The sequence below is a fragment of the Patiria miniata genome, unplaced genomic scaffold, assembly GCF_015706575.1.
Source record: "Patiria miniata isolate m_02_andy unplaced genomic scaffold, ASM1570657v1 HiC_scaffold_10, whole genome shotgun sequence".
Taxonomy (NCBI): Eukaryota; Metazoa; Echinodermata; class Asteroidea; order Valvatida; family Asterinidae; genus Patiria; species Patiria miniata.
The window spans coordinates 3,412,818-3,433,356 of NW_024037048.1; the positions used below are offsets into that span (position 1 = coordinate 3,412,818).

General features: G+C 39.5%; 1 protein-coding gene across 1 annotated transcript; it reads right to left on the reverse strand.

Moving 5' to 3' along the window:
• Positions 1-217: 217 nt before the first annotated feature.
• On the reverse strand, positions 218-20,518 carry LOC119735677 (signal recognition particle subunit SRP72-like). The gene is made up of 17 exons (XM_038209500.1): positions 20,386-20,518; positions 17,246-17,363; positions 15,894-16,014; positions 15,548-15,613; positions 13,565-13,642; positions 12,489-12,632; positions 11,979-12,103; positions 10,473-10,530; positions 8,870-9,001; positions 8,103-8,231; positions 7,343-7,415; positions 5,607-5,767; positions 4,214-4,317; positions 3,667-3,744; positions 2,411-2,598; positions 1,314-1,467; positions 218-571 (listed from the first exon to the last, which is right to left on the reverse strand). The coding sequence occupies exons 1-17, from the start codon at positions 20,486-20,488 to the stop codon at positions 394-396; spliced, it is 2,010 nt and encodes a 669-aa protein (XP_038065428.1). The 5' UTR covers positions 20,489-20,518; the 3' UTR covers positions 218-393.
• Between the last annotated feature and the right edge of the window lie 21 nt (positions 20,519-20,539).

The following is a 20,539-nucleotide window of genomic DNA, read 5'->3' on the forward strand; positions in this document are numbered from 1 at the left end:
TGTGAAATAACTAAATAAGAAAAATTAGGGGCAGGATTTGAAAAAAAAAGCCAGTTGTTTCCAATGCTGGTCGGCCGACCAGCGTTGGAAAAATACAAGTTTTCTTGAAAATGTCAGCACACCAGGAGCCACAATTTTACAGGGTGCTTTGGACTGTCATTCCGTAACAATCCAGTGAGATATTTCATGATAATTTGATCATTTCGTTTTTTTGATGTTTTCAAATGTTGTATATTCCCTTTGACGTGTGTAGCCTTTAGTGTATTGCCTATGCAATGCAAAACAAGTAATCTGAAAATTTAGAACTTATAGAGAATAAAATTTTCTCCAAGTATCCATCTTGGACCTCGGGTTGGCATGAGCATGCCGTCTTCTTCTGATGTCTTCTCTGGCTCACCATTTCTGGCCTCCTTTCTTCTTCTTGTTCTGCTTCTTCTTTGCGCCTTGTCCTCCTTGTTTCTGTTGCCTAGGTGACGGGCCTGCCACAGAAGATGCGGTCGTCGGGGCGGAAGACGTAGCTGAGCCGGCGCGGGGGGAGCTGGGGGTGCTGGTACTGGGCTTGCTGGCATCCCTGGAAATAAAATATGTAAAAACAAATCAAAATATTTTTTATAATCAAAACAAACTAGCAATCATGCTGAACCAATCCAAAGTATACATTCAGTAATTAAGACTTGTCACAATTATGTCAAAGTAAGGAAGAACATGGAAAATTTCAATAGAAAAAAACAGCATAAAGAATTTAAAAAAAAACTTACTAAAGCTAGTTAGTAGCAATATGGCTGCCAGATTTGTGAAGGAAATGTTAAAGAAATAGAGACTCGGTACCGTGCTTCCCTTGCTAAACATGTGCACTGCAGGAAGTGTATTTAATGACCTGGCCTTCGCTTTGGCTCTGACTGCACTGTTCTTGCTGAACATAGGACTGTATTAAATTCTGCTGGTGACAAAGCTTTCACTAACGCAGCTCCCAAACTTTGGAATGAACTGCCATCTCAAATCAAATTGTTAGACACTATTCAATCATTTAGGAAGAACTAAAAGAACCACTTATTTCCAACTTAGTAGTAGTCATGATCATTGATATTAGATCATCCTTTTTTTCTGGAATGTTCAATCAAATGAGGTTTGATGCTTGTCAGAGCGCTGTGATCAATATGAAATAGCTCTTTATAAGAACTTATGGTTCTTCTTCTTATTATTATTTTTATATGGATTGCTTTCATGACCCAGTCTATTTTCTTGTTTATAGTTTGGTTCTGTGGTTCTATGGTCGTGGTTCTGTGTAAGTTTTCCTCATGTTTACTACTTACATTTCACTGCTGCCAGCCGTAGCACCTTGAGTGCCTTTGCCAATAGCTCCCTTCTTTGTTTTTCTCTTGCCCTTGTAGGAGGTCCTCTCTCGCATTGGTAGCCAACGCTCTGGGTCAGGGGTCACACTAGGGTCACAGTTTGCTGGGAGATGTCCTGCAGTCAAGCACAATTCATGTGTTACATATATCTTAGAACATGAAAAAACGTACGTGTGACAAACACATCAACGTAGACAGAGACAGTGAGAGTGGTACTTGAAGTTTATATTTTCTTCCCCTACTTTTGTCCTGGGAACTAAATTTGTCCTTCTTTAAAGAAGATTACTGATGAATCTTGTATTAGGTTGAAATATGACAAATTTGTCTTCATGCTGTGACACATGAGATACGCTAGTTCGTGACTACCAATAATTTATATCAAATTCATCATATTGGGAACTGTTTAATGTTCACCAAATACAAAAACAATTTCTGAAAATCCAAACCTCATTTCTTTGTATATGTTTAAGTAGGGCCTATCTTTTGTGAGGCCCAACTGAACAGCGGGCCCTTCATATCCAGATATTTTAATCTGAATGCTGGGTTCAGACTTGCTGTCAACAGGAAAATGAAAGTTAAAGTTTGTACTCAAAAAATATGGAAAAGGTTTTCACATTCAACTCTGGCAAATGCTGCCCCAACACTGCCTGACATCACCAAGCTTTGCATTTGCATTCACAATGAGCCTTATTCACGAGTTGGCCATTTTTGTCGAGTTCCCTGAATGTATTTCAGAAATTGTTAACTGTGTAATGGGATGGCCAGGCTTTTTATGCAGGCACAATGTAGCCTTAATTTACTGTCATTGTTTTTTTTTAAATATGGCTTTAAACATTAGGGAATGTTTAATTACAAATTTCAAATTATTCATTGAAGATTATACATTAAGTTGCTTTCATTTCTCTTCGCAAGTTCTAAAAATTAAGCTTTTACCTGAAATTCAATTCAATATAGCCGACTCGTGAATAAGGCACATGAAGAGAATAAGTATTAGCATTTCAATGAATATTTCTATCAATCAGCATGAATCAGCTTGAAGAGAGTCCAGAACAACTTACGTTTCTTGCGTTTTCTGCTCTTCTTAACGATCGATGCTGCAGTCTTACTCTCCGCCGTCTCCATTTTCTCTGTCTTGCCTCCAGCTTTCTTCATCTGGCGCGAGGCCAAGGAGAGGGGCGTGGTCTCCAGGGCGTCTACGTCCACCGCGCCTGACAAGGCCGCCACTGGGGGCAGCTCACGGCTCAGTCTTGAGGTCAAAGGTCAGGAGGAAATACTGCTACAAAGTATGTAGTCTGAACACAGACTCCAAATGATGGATTATTGTGGACAGCCATTTACAGTTTGATACCAGGCAGCACGTCAACTGTCAGGTCAACCTATGATGTAAGGGTCAACCTAATTTAAATATCAAATTGGATGTGTCGCACAGATATCTCTGTTCTGAGTGTTCGTGAAAGCTCAACCAATAAGATCTCCTATGCATAGCAACAATAAGACATCAGAAGCAGGAGGCTGTTGCCTGTTTTCATATACATCTGTGCTTTGAGGTCAGGTGTCCAGTCTATGAATTATGGAGTATCCCACCCAATTAAGCATGTTTTTTTAAAATCTCTGTAGAGTACTCAGCATATAGTGTTCTGTAGTATTACATTAGTGACCAACCAGGTAAAACCACCGTAAAAACTGAGAGTGTGTGTAAATGTTTGACTGGTTGAACGGTTTGAGTATGTGCCACATTCTGGATTTCTACCCAATCCAAAATATTCAGTCTTCAAATCTTGAGATGGTACATGATGGAATTGATAATGTCCATCAGTAGCAAACATGGTTTTCAGGTAGTTATGCACACAGCCAATAGCAGATGGGACTTTCATTTTTGTAAAGCATTATAGGCTTATATTCAATATTACTCCTTTCAATTATAAAAGTTTTACTGCTGAATTTTTCATTGATTGAGCATGGAAAAAAGGTTATCACAAACCTCCTTGCTCCTTTGAAATTTTTTACTTCACTTTATGGATATTTGTGCAGCACACACACAATTGAGCTATCGTATTAGAATCGCGTCAATGCACCTTGTGAAATATTGTCCAATTACACGATATACATATGGACGCGAAAAATCTGAGACAAACAAAACTTGTCTAAGGGGCGTGGCTAGCTCGCAAACGGCAATTGAAATTAAATGTGTTCATACAAAGCAGGGATCAGAGGAGATGTTGGAATCTATCCCCTACTGCTGTGAGAAGGTTAAAAAAGTGCCTCTTTTACTAGGGGTTAAAAGGAATTCAGCAAATGCCTGCCAAAAGGATACTCCTGCGCTCTTTTGGGGTCAAACTTGGAGTAAGCTGAGATGAGCTGTGCTAGGGTTCTAACATCATCTGGATTTGCCCTGGTTACAAAAAACAAGACAACAGCATTAGTAAATAGCACATTGTGTCCCTAAGACAGTAGAGAGGCTATGCTATAGATGGTGGTCTCCAAAAAGCATGAGCTTGTCGAGTGGAGACCCCACTGTGAGAAATTAACAAAGTTCTAACAATTACAAGGACAATGACAGAAGTTAAATAACATAAAAGTTTGTACAGAGCTAGTAATACGAATTAAAATCATGATTATTTGATGTTACAAAAGGAGATTATTCTACCAAATTATGACCCAATGGACACATTCTTTGTAAGTTAACTTTCAAGGGATTTCAAGCCCTATGTATAGAAATAGTGGCCGAGCTCTAACTTCCACAATCCTACAAAATCCTCCTGGTGGGTTTTGCATGATCTGGGAGAGTTAGGCTTAAGTTATAGATATGCAAAGCAAGGTCCTATTAAGGGACAGACATTTCGTAAGGAGTAGGTACTAACTTTCTCAGGTCTTCCAGCATACTGACGGCAGCTTGAGACTTGCCATGCTTCAGCTTGAAGTTGGTATTCTCTCTCAGAAGGGTGTTCAACTCGCTCTGTTTCTCCTATATGCACAGTAAATGAATCAGTATTATTATTGGAATTAATTTAGTATATGTATATAATTCAATTCCTCTCAATGAACCCTTAAGGATACCTTTTTTGTCATAAGTTATACCTTAGGGAGACACCGGACAATAACCCTAACTCCCTAGCATAATTTACTAGGAACCATACCCATCCAGGCAAATTCCAACACCCGCATGGGAAATCGTACACACACACTGTTGGACTAGTTTAGGGGTACTGTTCCCATTCTAACATATTTCAACAACACCTGCTGTTGGACTTTGATGGATTGAGTTCGGTTAGGGTTAAGGAGACATTTCAATACCTCCATAATGTCACAACTCCTATTTAGAGGCAAAATTTAAATGCCATAAACTAGATTGATTGCTCGTGTTCCTAAACATAACTATTAAAACCAAAATTCGTTGGGAAGGATAAGGGAAATAGGGGTTAGGGGCCATTAAAGTTAGAAAAAAATCTGTGCACAACCATATGGGCATGTCTCCCTTATGTACAATTTCCCATAATATTATTGTTATTTGAATTAATTTATTATTTGTCAGTGGCGTTAAGAATTTCAAGAATTGTAATGCGCTTGTGAACATATTTTATGGAATCTGCACTTTAGAAATGAATAAATTAATATTATTAATTATTATCATCATATCCATGAGAAACAAATCCTTTGCAACACTGGAATACAAATTTAATGCACACGTTCTTGTGACATGTTCTTGTGAATTCAGACAGAAATGAGGAGAGGTCATATATGTACAAACAATGCTCCCCCTATTTTTGTTGTACAGTTAATTCAAAATTATAATACCTGTCATGTTCAGAATACGACCAATAAAGAAAGAAGGTGACACTGCTAAATTTTCAATACTGAGAAGGACAACTTTTAGAGAAATTTTTCCAACTTTTACAAATCATTGCATTACTAAAAAAATGTCATACTGCTAAAAAAATTCATAATTCTACAATGGAATATCCATCTACAATTAAACAAAAAGCACTGAAAACAGAATATTTGAAGCCCAGCCGATTACAATTTAATGGAATTTAGATAATTTGTAATATTTGGGTTACGTGATATAGGCATCTGCACTAGTAAGCAGAAGTTTGCAAATTCGAGGCCAACCAACACAACTTCATTTTTGTCCTCGCTTGTCCTCAAAGAGCACATAGCACACAGTCCTCACATACATTATTTCAGTGAAGGGCAAAACGTTATATGAAAACATAAAAGAAACTTGATAATACATTTAAGGTTAACCCTACTCACCCCTTCTTGCTTGTACCACTCGACAGCCTTGTCCAGCACCTGTATAGCGCCCTCTGGATTGTCCAGGTTAGTGTAGAGCGCCACCAGGCTGGACACAATGCCAGGCTTGTAGGTGTCTGCGTCCAACTTCTGCAACACCTCACAAGCTTCGCTTACGTTCCCTGAAAAGGACATGCAAATCAAGTGTAGGATAGTTTTCTTTCTTTTTTTCTCGTAACTGCCCTCTTATATAAGCACAAATATGTCACGGGCAAGCAAGTCAGGTTGTAGTCTGGGTCCCAGACTGGACACTGACTAGCTGGTCACTGACAAACAGGGTAACGCTGCTGTGGTAATACAGGTTATCAACAAGATGAATCAAAATAGTCTTGGGAACTTTGGCAGCGCTACCAAGGAAATTCCGAGCATACCTCACGTGTGCTGTATTTAAGATAATGCGAGAGTGTGAGGTATGCTCGGGAATTCCTGGGTAGCACTGTCAGAGTTCCTAAGACTGGATTTGAATCGTCTTGTTGATAGTGAACCCTATCACCAGGAGGCAAATTCACAAAACTTGTATTATCTTGCGACTCATCTTAGGACTTAAGACGAGTCCCTGCTCTAAGATCGATCCTAGTTAAGATGAATCCTGAGACCGATTTCACTAAATGCATCATAAGCAAGACGCATCAAAATTGCAAATTTGATGGCTGTTCCATGTTTGTTTTTACAGCTTCACGAAATCGTCATTGAAAAGAAACATAATTTGTAGCCAACAAAATGGGCCAAAATTTCCAAAGATGAGGTCCTGATGTATTTCACAAGCCAATGTTTGAGGTCGCATTACAAAGTTTTATTTTAGTCTCTCTTTATCGTTTTGTACCAGAGTTGTGCCAATTGACTTAATTGTGATCTGTCATCACAAAATGAGCATAAAGTCGGAAATTACCACTTTGCAGAACAGTGAAATTTCAAGGAGTGAACCTCGTTTACAGCTGAACCTCAATCTGTATGTCCCGTTCTACCTTTACAGTAATTTTTATCCCATCAAACATCTTTAAAACTTATTTTCATCCAAGTATGTAAGTTGGATTTTAAAATGCCATTTTCATTGGGATTTTCTCCAAAAGTACTTATCCAACTTCAATTTAGTAGGCAGTCTATATTTCCATAACTGAAATCAGAACACCCAAATGTTATATACCATTAGAAAGCCCTAGTTCTGCAGAGTCCAAATATATAAAAGGTAAAGGGGGTGAACGGAGTGCCCATCTCTCTTTCAAAGCAATTGGGCCAGACGCAATGTAATGCTACTGCTGTAGGAGGATCAACACGCCTCCTCCACAGCAAGTCTGTTACCGTCCCAGCATTACTTGAATAATGCCAGTACCCATTTAACACCTGGGTTGAGAGGAGTAATTGAGGTAAAGCGCCTTACTCAAGGGCACAACACATATGGCCACAGCGGAGCTCTGAAAACCCACAACCTCAAGATCACGAATCCTATGCTCTACCGCTAGACCACAAATATAAACAATTCTCAATTCTTAAAACGTCTGAGTTCATGCTCATTTTGTGGTGACGGTCACAATTATATGAAATAATATTGGCAAGTGTGTGCAATCTTTTGACAAAATGGACCATTCAGTACTTCTGGTGCTATGATTGTAGAGAGAATGCAAAGAAATAGAGGCTCGGTATCAGATGCTACTATTGAAAGACTTGACTTCTGCACAGTAGTGATTCCCTTGCCATACCTTGCATGATATACAGCTGAGCCAGTGTCAGTTTGACCTGCAGTGTAACGCTGGGTTTGCTCTTGATGTAATCCTGCAATGACAGAATAACAACACGGCATTTAAGAAGGACCGGGAAAGTCATGGGCACAGCACGCAGGCACAATACACACTGTAGACGAGTGATTTCTATTTGTTCTGCACTCTATGTAAAGACGGAAGTGTATGTGGTCACATCAAAATGCACCCTTTTATTTGTTTTCAAATTTTCCTTCCTAAGCTGCCTGAATATCACCGCCCCCTTTTTATGAAAGGGGAAATCAAATTAAGGACAATAACCAATAGGATTTTCATTTTTGCATTGCATTTTTGCTGACAAGGCAATGTCCACAGGTCAGGCCTCACTTGTTGGGGTTGTGGGAGGCTGTAATGGCCCCTATATTTGATTCTCATCTACAAAATCATGTTGGTGTCAGAAAGAAGAGGCTACGATGAGCAGCGCCAACTACAGTCAGAAAGTCTGCAGTCTGTGCTCTCCACCTCGCTATTTCGAAACCTAACTGTATTAAGAACCCCTTCTCAAATACGTCAAATGAGGGCGCTCTGACAAGCTAGCAGGAGCCGCACAAAGCGCGGCATCCCGCTAGCGGCTAGAAACTGTTAGGGCATTTCCAGGCTGAAGTCCCCATATGAAAGTTCTGGCTACATTCTTGCCAACTTGTTGTCCATCGGAAACAAAACAAATTGTTTTATTGAGACAGAGCTAATATATGCCCCTTACCCGGACTTTCTGCACTGCCTTAGCGTTGTGTTTCTCCCTGCAGAGCAACGCAGCCTCCACCAAGCACGGCATGTCGCTGTCTGGGCATGACACCCTCAACTGCTGCAGCTGCTTCCTGCACTGATCATACTGTTGTAAAAAACCAAAACCAAACAAAAGTCGACCAAATTCTATTTTACCAAAAGTACCGGCAAGAGTTCAATACATCACTTGACACACTGTGCACAAACCCTATGAAACTTGTCTGGCAAATTCCAAGTGTTTTCTTAGTAAATGCTTCAATATTTTCCCTAAATTTGAATTTTTAGGACATGTTATCACTTTCTAATGCCTGATAGGTCACTGCAGGGAAAACAAATATTGATGTCCATGTTTGGAATTCTTCCCAAGGAACAGTCAAAATCAATATTGTAAAGTACAACGCAATAAAATGAACAAAGCTCCAAACTTGTATGTGTCACTATGTTGTACACTGGAAGCTGAAAATATCAATAGCAACAGACCACTACAACAATTAGTATTTTGCGGACCCTATTGTGTTTGTTAAATGGACATTCTACTGTGACTGTATGCCGGTTTTAGTCAATTATACCTTTGCCGAGACCTGACTTTATATTGTAATCAACTGAGTTCATGGAAGATGAACAATGGACAAACTGTTATGGCCGTACTAACTATGGAATTTTGCACTTACATTGTATGATAACAATTTTGTACATTTGGCAGGGGGACAGAAATTTGCGTTTCAATTCAGGTTTGTCTCTCACCTGGTTGGTATACAGCATTAGGATGCAGCGATTGTAAGCGATGGCCGACTGCTGACTTGAGGTGAGTTTGTGCTGCAGGCCGTCCGCGGTAGTCGCCTTGATCTTCTTCTTGGAGTCAAACACATTCTGGTCCTGTGTAAATGTGACAAAGGCAGAGAAGGGGAGTCAGTGTTGCGATGAGCAACTGCATTTTGTGACTCAAATCAAGTAGGGTCAATCTAAAGCTGTGACTGAGGTTATGTCAGGTCATTAAATCAACAAAAGTCAAGATATCTGAAGTTCGAGTTAAGCAAAGTCCCTAATTTTTCTACGATCACGTGCATATGCAAGTACATGAATGGGTTTCACTGTAACTCTTTATGCCTGGCTATGAAATGGACACGTTATGTGGCTCAGTTTCCTTTTTGTTAATTCAATTTAATAATGTATATTTCAATCATAAATCATCATTTTGGTCAGAGTATATATTTTTCTTACCTAAAAATGTCTGCTCTAGTGATCAATGTAAAAAAAAACACTCAAATTGTGTAACTTTGTGAAGCAAATTATTACTTTGTGTCATTTGTCGTTGTCTAGTCTAGACTAGTGATCACACGATGCTTCGCACGGACCACACTCAGGGTTTTCCGATGTGCAGTCACTTGACCGGTCCTATTTGATCAGTAGAGGGCGCGCTATCGTGCAAACTGCAGCTTGGCCAGTGGTAGCGATCTAAGGCTAACTCCAATTGGGCCACAGGTAGCAATCTGGCTTGAAAGCCAGGAATTTTTTTGCGGTTACAGACAGGAGTCCGATCACAATGGCACTGTGTACGCTGCATCCCCACGTGAAAAGAAGAAGTGCGTTCCGCAAAAATGACTAATGAAAAAGTTTTGCTATCTTTTTATGCTTCTTTGTGACTGTTTAGGTTGCAGCTTCTTATGGACTGTCCCAACAAAACTTTGAGTTAAATGAAGGTACGGCATTTCGAGTTGCGGGGTTATTCATGTACATATTATCCTATTTTCTTGACGGGAATGAAGTATCACTTCCAGAAAAACGGAGTTTCAAGTTCTCTGAGTTTGACTTATCGCGATTTCAGTGTATATACATCAGAAAGTTCAATTACACGCATAATGAAAATTGCAACTGAAAAAAAAAAGAACGTTTTGAGTGCACGCTCTCGATACAAAATGACTTAGACTTTGTCTAGTGAAACATATTGACTGCGTTAGCCACCAACGCTGCCAATGAAAATTCAACAGGCACCTCTGAGATACTCAAGGATAAATTTAGGAACAAGCCTAACATTTCAATCTCACAACATGATGTTTACAATGAAATGAGAGAGAAGGTTGTAAGCCGTTTCTCCTTTGTCCTTAACAGTTTTCAATTTATATAGCATTCATAATACCTGAGACAGTTTACCCATTCCTACTGGTCGAGAGCCCGTTATGAGGGTGGTTTTTAACCGCTTGTAAAACACCGCTGCGTTCTGCACCACATCGCTCAGTATGTGCTTCGCCAATCTCCATAGAAGGAGATTATTAGCACTCCGCATGCGAGGCACATACCATAGACATGGCCAAAATATGTCATTTAACATGTTTTGTTCACATTTTACCTTATTTAGACTGACAATGTTGTTGGAAGCAACTGCCATCAAGCCAATGTCCGAGGGTCTGGGAAAACAAGGAGCACAAACCATGTCAATAGAACAATGAAAAATGAACAGAATTTCTCATTGTTACATTTGTATGCTAATTATCCCAGTGCTAAGTTCTCAATATTACCTTTCCCTCGTTTATCTGTTTTGCAAGTAATATATCTCCTTTGCAGGACAATAATTACAAGAATGTTGTCTTTGTAATGTACAGAAAAAGAAATTCTGCATACAGAAAAAGGAACTTTGTATATTAAAATGCAAAGAATACGCCTTTCATATTCAACATTGCTGACTGTTAAAATATGGGATATGACAGTTTTAACACCGGAGCAGGAGGGTTGCATAGCACGAGGTGAAGCCGAGGGTGCTATGCGCCCCAACAACAATTGTTTTGTAGACAACTGTTTTGTTAAATCAGGCCAAGAGGAAGTTTTTGAACTCGCTATGCAGGAAATAAATTACATCACTGCAGTGTAATCTTTTGATTACTGTGAGTTTTCCTGCCAGACATGAGCTTGAGAGGTTGCAGTTCTCTGTTGCAAGGCGCGTGGGCCCTACCAATGCATCCTTCGCGTGCAGGCAATATATGCAATGAAGTGAATACATGTAGATAATATATATGCAACGCAGTATATGAAGCAAACAGTCACTTTTATAGACGGGACACAGGGCCATTCTAGACCAATGAAATCACAGTATCCAAGACACGATATATAAAGCAACTTATTGACCATATCATCTGTGACTTTATGAATGTTGGCAAAACAGCCCCGAGCATCTTTCCCATGTTATTTAATACTCGTATTGTAAAGATTAGCACGTTTGAACCACCGTATTTCAGGTGATGCACATGCAGTGCAGAATAGAACAGTCTGCAGAAAGTCAGCGTCACATTCACATCATCAAATCCTGTACACAAATGTGCCATGATGTACAAAACTGTCTCCAAATGCATTTAAATTAAGAAATTCACAATGATGACATGTATGGGCTCCGTGCGCCAATTTTTTACCATTTTTAAGAGCCCCTTGGATGGAAGGGACACTGCGTGTGCATGCTCTACTGGTTCACGTGCGAAGTACGCACGACTTATTTATCCTATATGTGCACTAAGCTAAGCCCTAGCATCTTAGCGTCAAGCGTTGTCGCCGCGTGAATACGTTCAAATTTAACTTGCAGACGACTCCCCTCCCCCAATAACTTTGGATCATTCGAAACACACAGTGGATGGACCGGGAACCAGTCTAGGTCTCCCCCAACTCTCCTTTTCTGGCCGTTGAAGGGGTACTTGTGCACGGAGCCCATATACAGAGCAGTTCAATGCAGGCAAGCACAGTACCCCTACTTCACTACATTATGGAGCAGGACTGAGTGAGAACAAGTTTTTTTTCCAAGCCCACTAGTCGACCAATGGCCCTCCACTGAATTTGCTCGTGCCTTTATGTGAATGGTGTTGTTTCTCACCGTGACTTGACGAGCTGATTGTATATCTTCATGGCTTCCTCTGTCTTGCCTTGCAGCTGCAGTATGTAGGCTCGCTGTACGTGGATCACGCCCAGCTCTGCCTCAATCTCATCCGCAGTCATTTCCTGCACAAAAATGAACCAATTTGCTTGGACTTTGGGTACAACATACATGTAGGCTTGGACTATATTTCAATAATATGATACAGTGACAATATTTTTGTAATACCAAGCATCACTGAATGATGCTGTCAAAATAACCAAATACCGACAACATTGGTATGGAATTTCGTTACTGTGATTTTTCCTCTCAAATGTGGCCAGATGTGGCCAATGGTTCCAATGGTACTTAATGGCCAGTGGGCACGGTTTAAAACGAACTGACGTCACACAAACGAATCGGATAGTTAACAGTAAATTAAAGAACCAGATAGTTAACAGTACATTTTGGTTTAGCTAAAGTGTGAGTGTGTGAGAGTGATTTTGTAAAATTCTGATTCTAGCAACTTACGGCTTCATCCTCCAAACCATCTTTGCACAGCTCTTCTGCCAGGTCCAGCTGATCCAATGCCTGCTTATACTCCCCCTGGCCGAGCAACAGACAGGCTTTGTTGTAGCTCAGTTCAAAGGTATCCTCCTTCAGCCCAAGATCTGCCTGAAGTTGGAGTCGTTCAAGAATTTTTTTTGCTTTAACTGATATTCTATTCTAATTGATATTCTATTCTTACAGAAAAGCTTGAAGCAGACAAATCAATGATTTTGTGAGCACTGTGGAGAGCAGTGAGTCATGACCAAACCCATCTGCCCTGAGCTTTAACCAAACACAAGAAATATGCAGGGAACCAAATTCTCTATTTGTGATGCGATCAAGCTAAATGAATCGTTTGTCAGGAATTCTAATGTAGAGAAACAGGCCAAAATAGGGCCACTTCATCACATCACTTAATCACATCTCTTGGTGTTTCGACTTCCATAATTTTTAAACTAAAGATAGTATCAGCATGCGGTTTTCAAAGCAATAATGCTGAGATTGTGCTCTTTTGCAATCTGTAATAATTTTATTTTTTTTACCAGGGTTGACAAACGACTCATGTAGCTTGATCGCATCACATTTGAATTGTCATCCATACCCAACAGGAAATTTGAGAGTTCTGAAGAATAAGGGCCAACTATCTGGGCAAAAGTATTTAAGCAAACCTTGACGGGTTTTGAAGTGCAAATAAGGATAGAAATCCATGTTTAATTTGTACACAATCAAGTGAAACTTTTACACACCATTTAAATGTTAACCTAACCCAGTATATGTGCAGACACAGGACAGGTACTCAGATTAAGCCAGTTCCGTATCTCAATGAAGTAGTCCAGGTCAAAGGTCATTCGGGATAAAGTCACTAACGTTATAAGCGTGTCATGCGACCGTCTCCGCGCGCATTCATACGCCTTCTATTATCTTGAATGACCCATGACGTATATCATTGTGCGCATGCGTAGTTGAAATACCAAACTGGCTTATCGATCCTGCCCAGTAATGTATCTACCACAATCAATTGTGTACAATGTACATGTAAACGTGACATCCATTATTACCACTGGTTCCTGTTGCCATAGTTGCAGAGCAGCGACCACGGCTGATAGGTTGGTTGCTCTCTCCTCATCATAGTCATCCTATGGAGAATACAAGTCATAAAGCAGACCTAATCAGTAAAGATATTCTGTTTTAAACTAAAGTACAGAAAACTGCAGAAAATGGGTCAGGTTCAAACCATCATTTACTTGTCATCAAAACCCATTAATTACAAGACAGCTAATTTGCTGTACACGGTGTAGCCTGCTGGACACGTCAAGGTTTGCGCACAAACCTATGGAAAGCTTGAAAATTTGAGCAGCTTTTGTACAGCTATTTGCATATCTGCATTTGTACTGCGTAAACGAAGTTGATACACCCGAACCGAGATGCACAATGACAGCATTTCATTTCACTCAGCACAATTAACATGCTTGTGTGTACATGCACTTCCGATTATTTGCTCATACTTATGAAACTGCGCCTATGCGGCAGCATTTGTTGTACTCTTAACATTACATAACTCACCAGTGAAATTTCACAATGTTTAATTTCAAAATATTCTACGGTCATGTGTATTTAATAGGAACTCGTGTTTATTTATGGGTAGTACAGGAACCGGGTTTCCAATAGAATAATCAGGAGTACCCGGGTACCCGTTTAAAAAACCCAACCCCAAAATTCAAATTTCAGAAGTTGCTGTTCAGATTGTTCATAAAGGTCTGCATGATAATACTACCACATCGGTACATCGATACAGCAAAATACAAGTGTGTACAGTGAGCTTATACAATATCTTTACGGTGCAAATTGCAACTTTCTTGAGCATGACAAACATGCAATATGATTTGTTTTCCAATGTAGCCTGGTTTTCATTTTGAAAATTCCCCACAAATGACATTCAAAAGCTTTCTTCTTCATTGTCTGGGAAGTTAGTACGTAATTTGTAAAGTTGGTTACGGGTACCCGATCCAATGTGGAACCGGTTCCTGACATCTGCGGTCGGGTACTCGGGTACCCGATTCCAATGCACAGCCCTAGTATTCATGCAATCTGTCCGGTCCCTGGATGCCTCCAAATGTAGCCTTTGCAAGGGTATGAGGAGTTTGTGCTCTAGTAATTTAACATGGCTCTTTGTCAATATCCCAAGAGATGGCAGTTGGCCAAAAGCTAAAGTTCTTGCTACACTATGACAAATCTGGCCACTCATTATTGGCAATAGTGTTAATACTGCACAGTCTAAGTATGTGTGGAGTATTTTAAATGATTTTTTTTTCCTGCAGTGACTTTCCTGCCATTGTCTAATCGTTATTTTAAAATGTTGTAAGCAAGAACTTACAACTGCTACAAATAATGTGCAAGTTCGTGGCAGACACGTGGATGAACTTTAAATTCACACATCTCGTTGCCTGGACTCCACGTCTACAATCTGACCCAGTTGGCTTTCCTAGACTCTTAGACAACTTTTATGATCAGCTATGAAGTGATTTGGCACTGTCTCATATCCTGCAACAATCTAACCCAGGAGCACCTGTACTCCCTCATCTAAGATGCTGAACAGGCTTTGATGAGAACCTTCCTAGATGTAGATGTAGATTACATTGTATTGCATTGTGTTTATTCCCTGACAATTCCTGACAAGCCACTGAGTGCTGGGTTGGTTTTGGGCGATATCCGCTCCGTTCACAAGTACCCCCTCAACGGCAAAGAAAGTACAGTTGGGGGTGGCCGACCGACGCCATCTTGCCTGACTGCAATTTTGCCGAGAAGCGCAAAGCGCGGCCAATGCGTGTACATAGTACAAATCCCCTGGTGTACGTGTGTCATACACAAGGAACAGTGCGCGTCAACCAGCGAAATGTCCCGCCCATGGGACGTTGTTGCTAGGTAAAAGGACGCCCTCTTTTGTTGGCGCACGGAGCCCATAGAGAGTACAGGCAGGAAGGTTTACCTGGATTAAGTAAGTTAAAGTGATTCAATGTGTGCCTTTAATAATCTGACCTTACCGATGTATTTTTAATCAAGTCTTTGTAAACATCAAGACACTCCTTATACTGCTCTAGCCGGTACAACTGCAAGAAATAGAACATAAACAGGTTTTAATATGACAGAAATTACGTGTGTTATATTAGTGACCTGCCATGGAACAGAATAATTAATGAACTCAAACAGGGCTGTCCATCTTCAAACCAGTAAACAGCTATTCGAATATTGAGTTGATCAAATATTTGAATGTTCGATACATACGGGACAGCCCTAGGCTGTAATGTCTAAAACAGCATGATCATAACTCCACCTAAAAGTACAGTTTTGTTTAAATTGTATTAAGAGTGTGGAATGTCTTCCCCTTACCACTTGGCCCTTGAGTTCCTTGAGTTTGGGGCTTGGGTTGCCAACAGCCTGGATAGTATTCAGTGCATCCTGTATTCTGTTCAGACGATACTGGCAGTACGCCTTTTCAAACATCAGCCCACTTCAAAGTACCAAGAAAAGAAAAAAGCAGCTCATGATTTCATTGACATATTCAAATTTAATAAATACATGTGGTTCCTATGATAACTCAAATTAATAAAAATCCGTGGACAATTGCCAACTGACTGAAAAAGTAATTAAGTTAGGGCCTGAATGTCAGAAGAATCTTTCCTAATGTAAAAGCGAAAGAATCAAGGAGGATGAAAACGTCGGAGCTCTCAAAGTTTTATTTTAAGTTGTCTACTTCCTTTTCAGATTTCCTATACTCCTTTGAGTTTTTGTTATATATCTTTCACCCAGAAAGATCCGGGTTGCAAGTTGGTATGTAAAACAAATTCTGAGCTAGTAAGAAAAGGTTACGGCCAGTATTAGAAGCAGTGACTGATGATCTCCATTCTGTGACTTTTAGGCAATGTGCGTTTATTGAGTCCCTAAAAAAATGGACAAGCTCTACTTTTGCGTAGGATCTGATCTGCAGTCCAACAATAGGATATTGGAACATTTGAGTAAATATGTAAATTTCATATCCATAGAAGATTTTTTTTCTTCTGATACTAAGAGCAATTAAGAGAAAAAAAAATCATTAAAAATTCTTGCAAATTGAGAATGACACAGTCCATACCCATTATTATTTATATCGGATTTCCAGTGGAAAACAAATAAATCGGTGTATTATATGCTTTCGTAAAAAAATACCCAGATGACTGCAATATTATGTCAGTAAAAGTACTCGGATGAGGACAATATAATTTTTTGATATTGTCCTCATCCAGGCATTGTAACAAATTTCGCTGGTTCCATACAATCACGACCGTAAAAACTCACAGTTGTCAACAAAGCGTAGCGTACTGTACCGTCGCACCGGGACGCAGCGCCTAGCAGGGTATACACACACACTTGCCAGCACCCAGCCAGCTCTGAGCGGCATGAAATTTGCTTCAGTAAGTGAACAGTATTCCACGAAATTTGAAAAATAAAGACAGTCTCCTTAAATAATTTTTTTGCGGTTCAAGATCAAATAATAATATCAACAATATTAAATGTCATTTTCTTCGAGGGATACAAGAATATATTACACTCGCTATAACATTGTTCAACTCGTGCAATATTGTTGCAGCTCGTGAAATATATTCTTGTATCCCCCTCAAAACCATCCAATATTATATAATTTATATAATTATGTTTGATTGAAAAACAAATGTGCAAGATATCAATATGCCATACTGTTTTACCTTGCCAAAGCAGGATTGTTGGCAATTTCTTTAATTGCATGCTGGAACTGGGAGAGCTGGATTAGGCACACAACCTTGCAATGAAACGCTGTCTCATCATTTCTTGACTCCTTCAAAACTACAAAACGAAACAAAAATCCCAAATTGTTTAATAATCCCAAATATCTGAATTGTATGAAAAGAATTTATTCTCCCACACCATTGCCCACCTAAAAGCTTCCCAGGAAGTGCGAATAATCGCACACCTGAATCTCTCTCCTCTGTACTACACACCTCAGTATACATTTATGTTGAAATTATACTTCTGTGAGCTCTTGAAATGGCTTTACTGTAAACCAAGATGAATATTATAAATAAAAATACCAGATTGTTCATTCGCAGTTTGGACCACAGAATCAGCCTAGAAAGATCGCACGCCTAGAAAAATTACACACCTAAAAAAATCACACGCCTAGAAAAATCACACGCTTAGAAAAATCACACGCCTAGTTGTCGTTATTTTAGAATTTTTTTGGAGCTAGATGTGTGGTAGCTACTGATGTACGCACACACACACACACATATGAATTTGCAAAAATGTGCACCCAGATGCATACTTCAAACCAAGGGTAACATGAAAAGTAGACGTCTTAGGGATTGCCAATTTGTTTTCATTGCTAGTAAGAAGCTGAGTGTGCTTCCAAAGCGTAAATAAACTAGCAGCAAAGGCTGAATGTGAAAAATTGCAAAAAACAACAATGTTCTCCTTGTCACTCCAGATCATGATAGTGTGGCCGTGATTTTTAAGGAGGTAGTCCAGTATTGGCCACATATTTTATGGGGTTATTCCATGTCATGAGCCTTAGAGCTGGGTATTCCAAGGTAGTTTGTTTTTTACGTCACCAACTAGTTTGTTGGTACTACATGTAAGTCAAATAAATTAAAAGAGGATTTTCTTCACATATCATCTCAATGAAGTTCAGTAATTGCAAAAATTATGATAAGATATGAATCTGGGACTGAAAAACATTTCCAATTTTGTTAGGAAATACTTTCTTTTGACTCTCCATGGACTTTGTACACAACCGCTGAAGTAGGACTTTGTTCTCTTATACTTTTAAACTAGGGAATGGGGCAACACTGTACGATTGCCATAATTTTGCAAAGTGTCATATATATATATCATAGAGGGTATGCACAGCCATTTTCCTAAGTTATATGCGAGATTGGACCTCAGTGAGGTCATGTTGTGCATCTCACTATAGGACTGATGACATCATACGCATAAGACCATGAAGGTCTATTGTACGGAAGCATATATGACCATCCGAGTTACTGCATTACATGATAGGCTATCATGAATAAGTGGAATTCCATGATATGCTATCGTGGAAACGCGGAATATTGTAATAGCCTATCACGAAAACGCGGAATACCGCGATAGGGTATCTCAGCAACGTGGAATTCCGTGATGTTTTATCGTGGCAAAGCGAAATGCCATGATATCGTTAGCCTATCACAAAATTCCTCGTTTCCACGATAGCTCATCACGGAATTACATGCTTTCACGATAGCCTATCAGCAAATTCTAGGTTTCTTTGATAGGCTATAACGATATTCCACATTTCCGTGATAAGCTATCTACATGTAAATATTCCACGTTTCCACGATAGCATATCACGAAATTCCACATTTCTGTGATAGGCTATCACAGTGTTCAATGTTTCCACGATAGCCTTTCACGGAATTCCATGTTTCCAAATTTTTTTTATCTCAGTAACGCAGTAACACGGATGGTCACATACGCTTCCGTACTATTGCCAAGAAATTTGAGAAAAAAAAATATGGAGCCTGATATACATTGTACATGTATGGTTTTGGAATGAATGTTGCATCATGCATACCCTGAGATAATATATGATTTAAAAAAAGTGGCGTCAGGGTGCAACAGTCTTTCCAAAAGGTTATTCTAAGACTGAGAAAAAAAGTTCCAATTTTGTTAGAAAATACTGAAAATGCATTTGACTCTCCATAGACTTTGTACCACAACCAAAGAAGAGGCGTCTGGATACATTCTTTTCCACGAACATTCACAACGTTTTTGTGTTAATACTTTACTGTTACTTCGTGTTAGGCCAGAGAGAATGTTGCAACCGGCAACCTGACGCCACTTCAGCGGTTGTGTACAAAGTCTATATTGTTGATGTACCCTAACGTGGCGCACTTTTATTTTTCGCCTGTAGCGCCTAGCTAGAGCAAAAGTTTTAACTGAAATTTCACAGAAAGTGAAATTTCATCAAGTTCTAAATACTCCCGTTCATAAATCGGGAGTTTATTTACCCGTTACAAAGTTAAAAGAAAAAATTATTTTGGCATGATTTTCCGATTTTATTTTCAAGTGCAAAGTGAACCCTTTGAAAATGCCCCGAAAATAATTTTCTGACAAACATCTGGCTGGGTTTGTAAGTAAAGATAATAATGATTGATCAGAATTTTTCAAGTTTACAGAAATTCTTAAATGTTAATTTGGAATTTTCTGAGATTTATTCAAGTGCGCCACGTTAGGGAACACTCCGCCAATTTGTGCCAAATTTCCGGACGCGACCGTTTTTGCATTTCGGATTAAATTTTATGAAACCGAAATTGTTAACAGAGGTAATAAATAGCAAGCATTAATAAGGTAAAAGTACCAGTATTTCACTGCATGAATTTGAGGTTTATCAACAAAGAGGTTTGGCAACACTACACGAGGAAAGTTGGGTAAGCTTCGAAGTGCGCCACGTTAGCAGGTTAGGGAACACGACTATATCAAAATTGGAAATGTTTCTCAATCCTAGATTCATGTCTTATCATCATTTTTGAAATGACTGACCTTCACTGAGATGATATATGAAAAAAACAGGCGTCACTCTGGCTGCAACATTCTTTCCTACTTAAAAATATAGGCCGAGTTAACAAATAACAATTTATGAAAGGTCACGCATGGTACCCAGAGTCCTTTACGTGCAAAATGGTAGTTAGGAGCCCTCCGAAGTACCTGTTTGCTTCACGCATATGCTCACCATACATGCCATATGATTCATTAAAACCTTGAAAAAGAACACTTTTTCTAGCAAGATCAAACACGTAAAATTACACATAACATTAGCTATGTCACTCACTTTTATTAGCGGCATTTAAAGCCCTCTGATAATCTCCATTTTGCCCAGCTCTGTTTAACTCCGAGTACAACGATTGCACCTTGCTGGCATTGGAGGCCGCCATGATTGCGCAACTACGCCCTCAACGGTTGCGCTCAACACAGCTTGGTTTGGC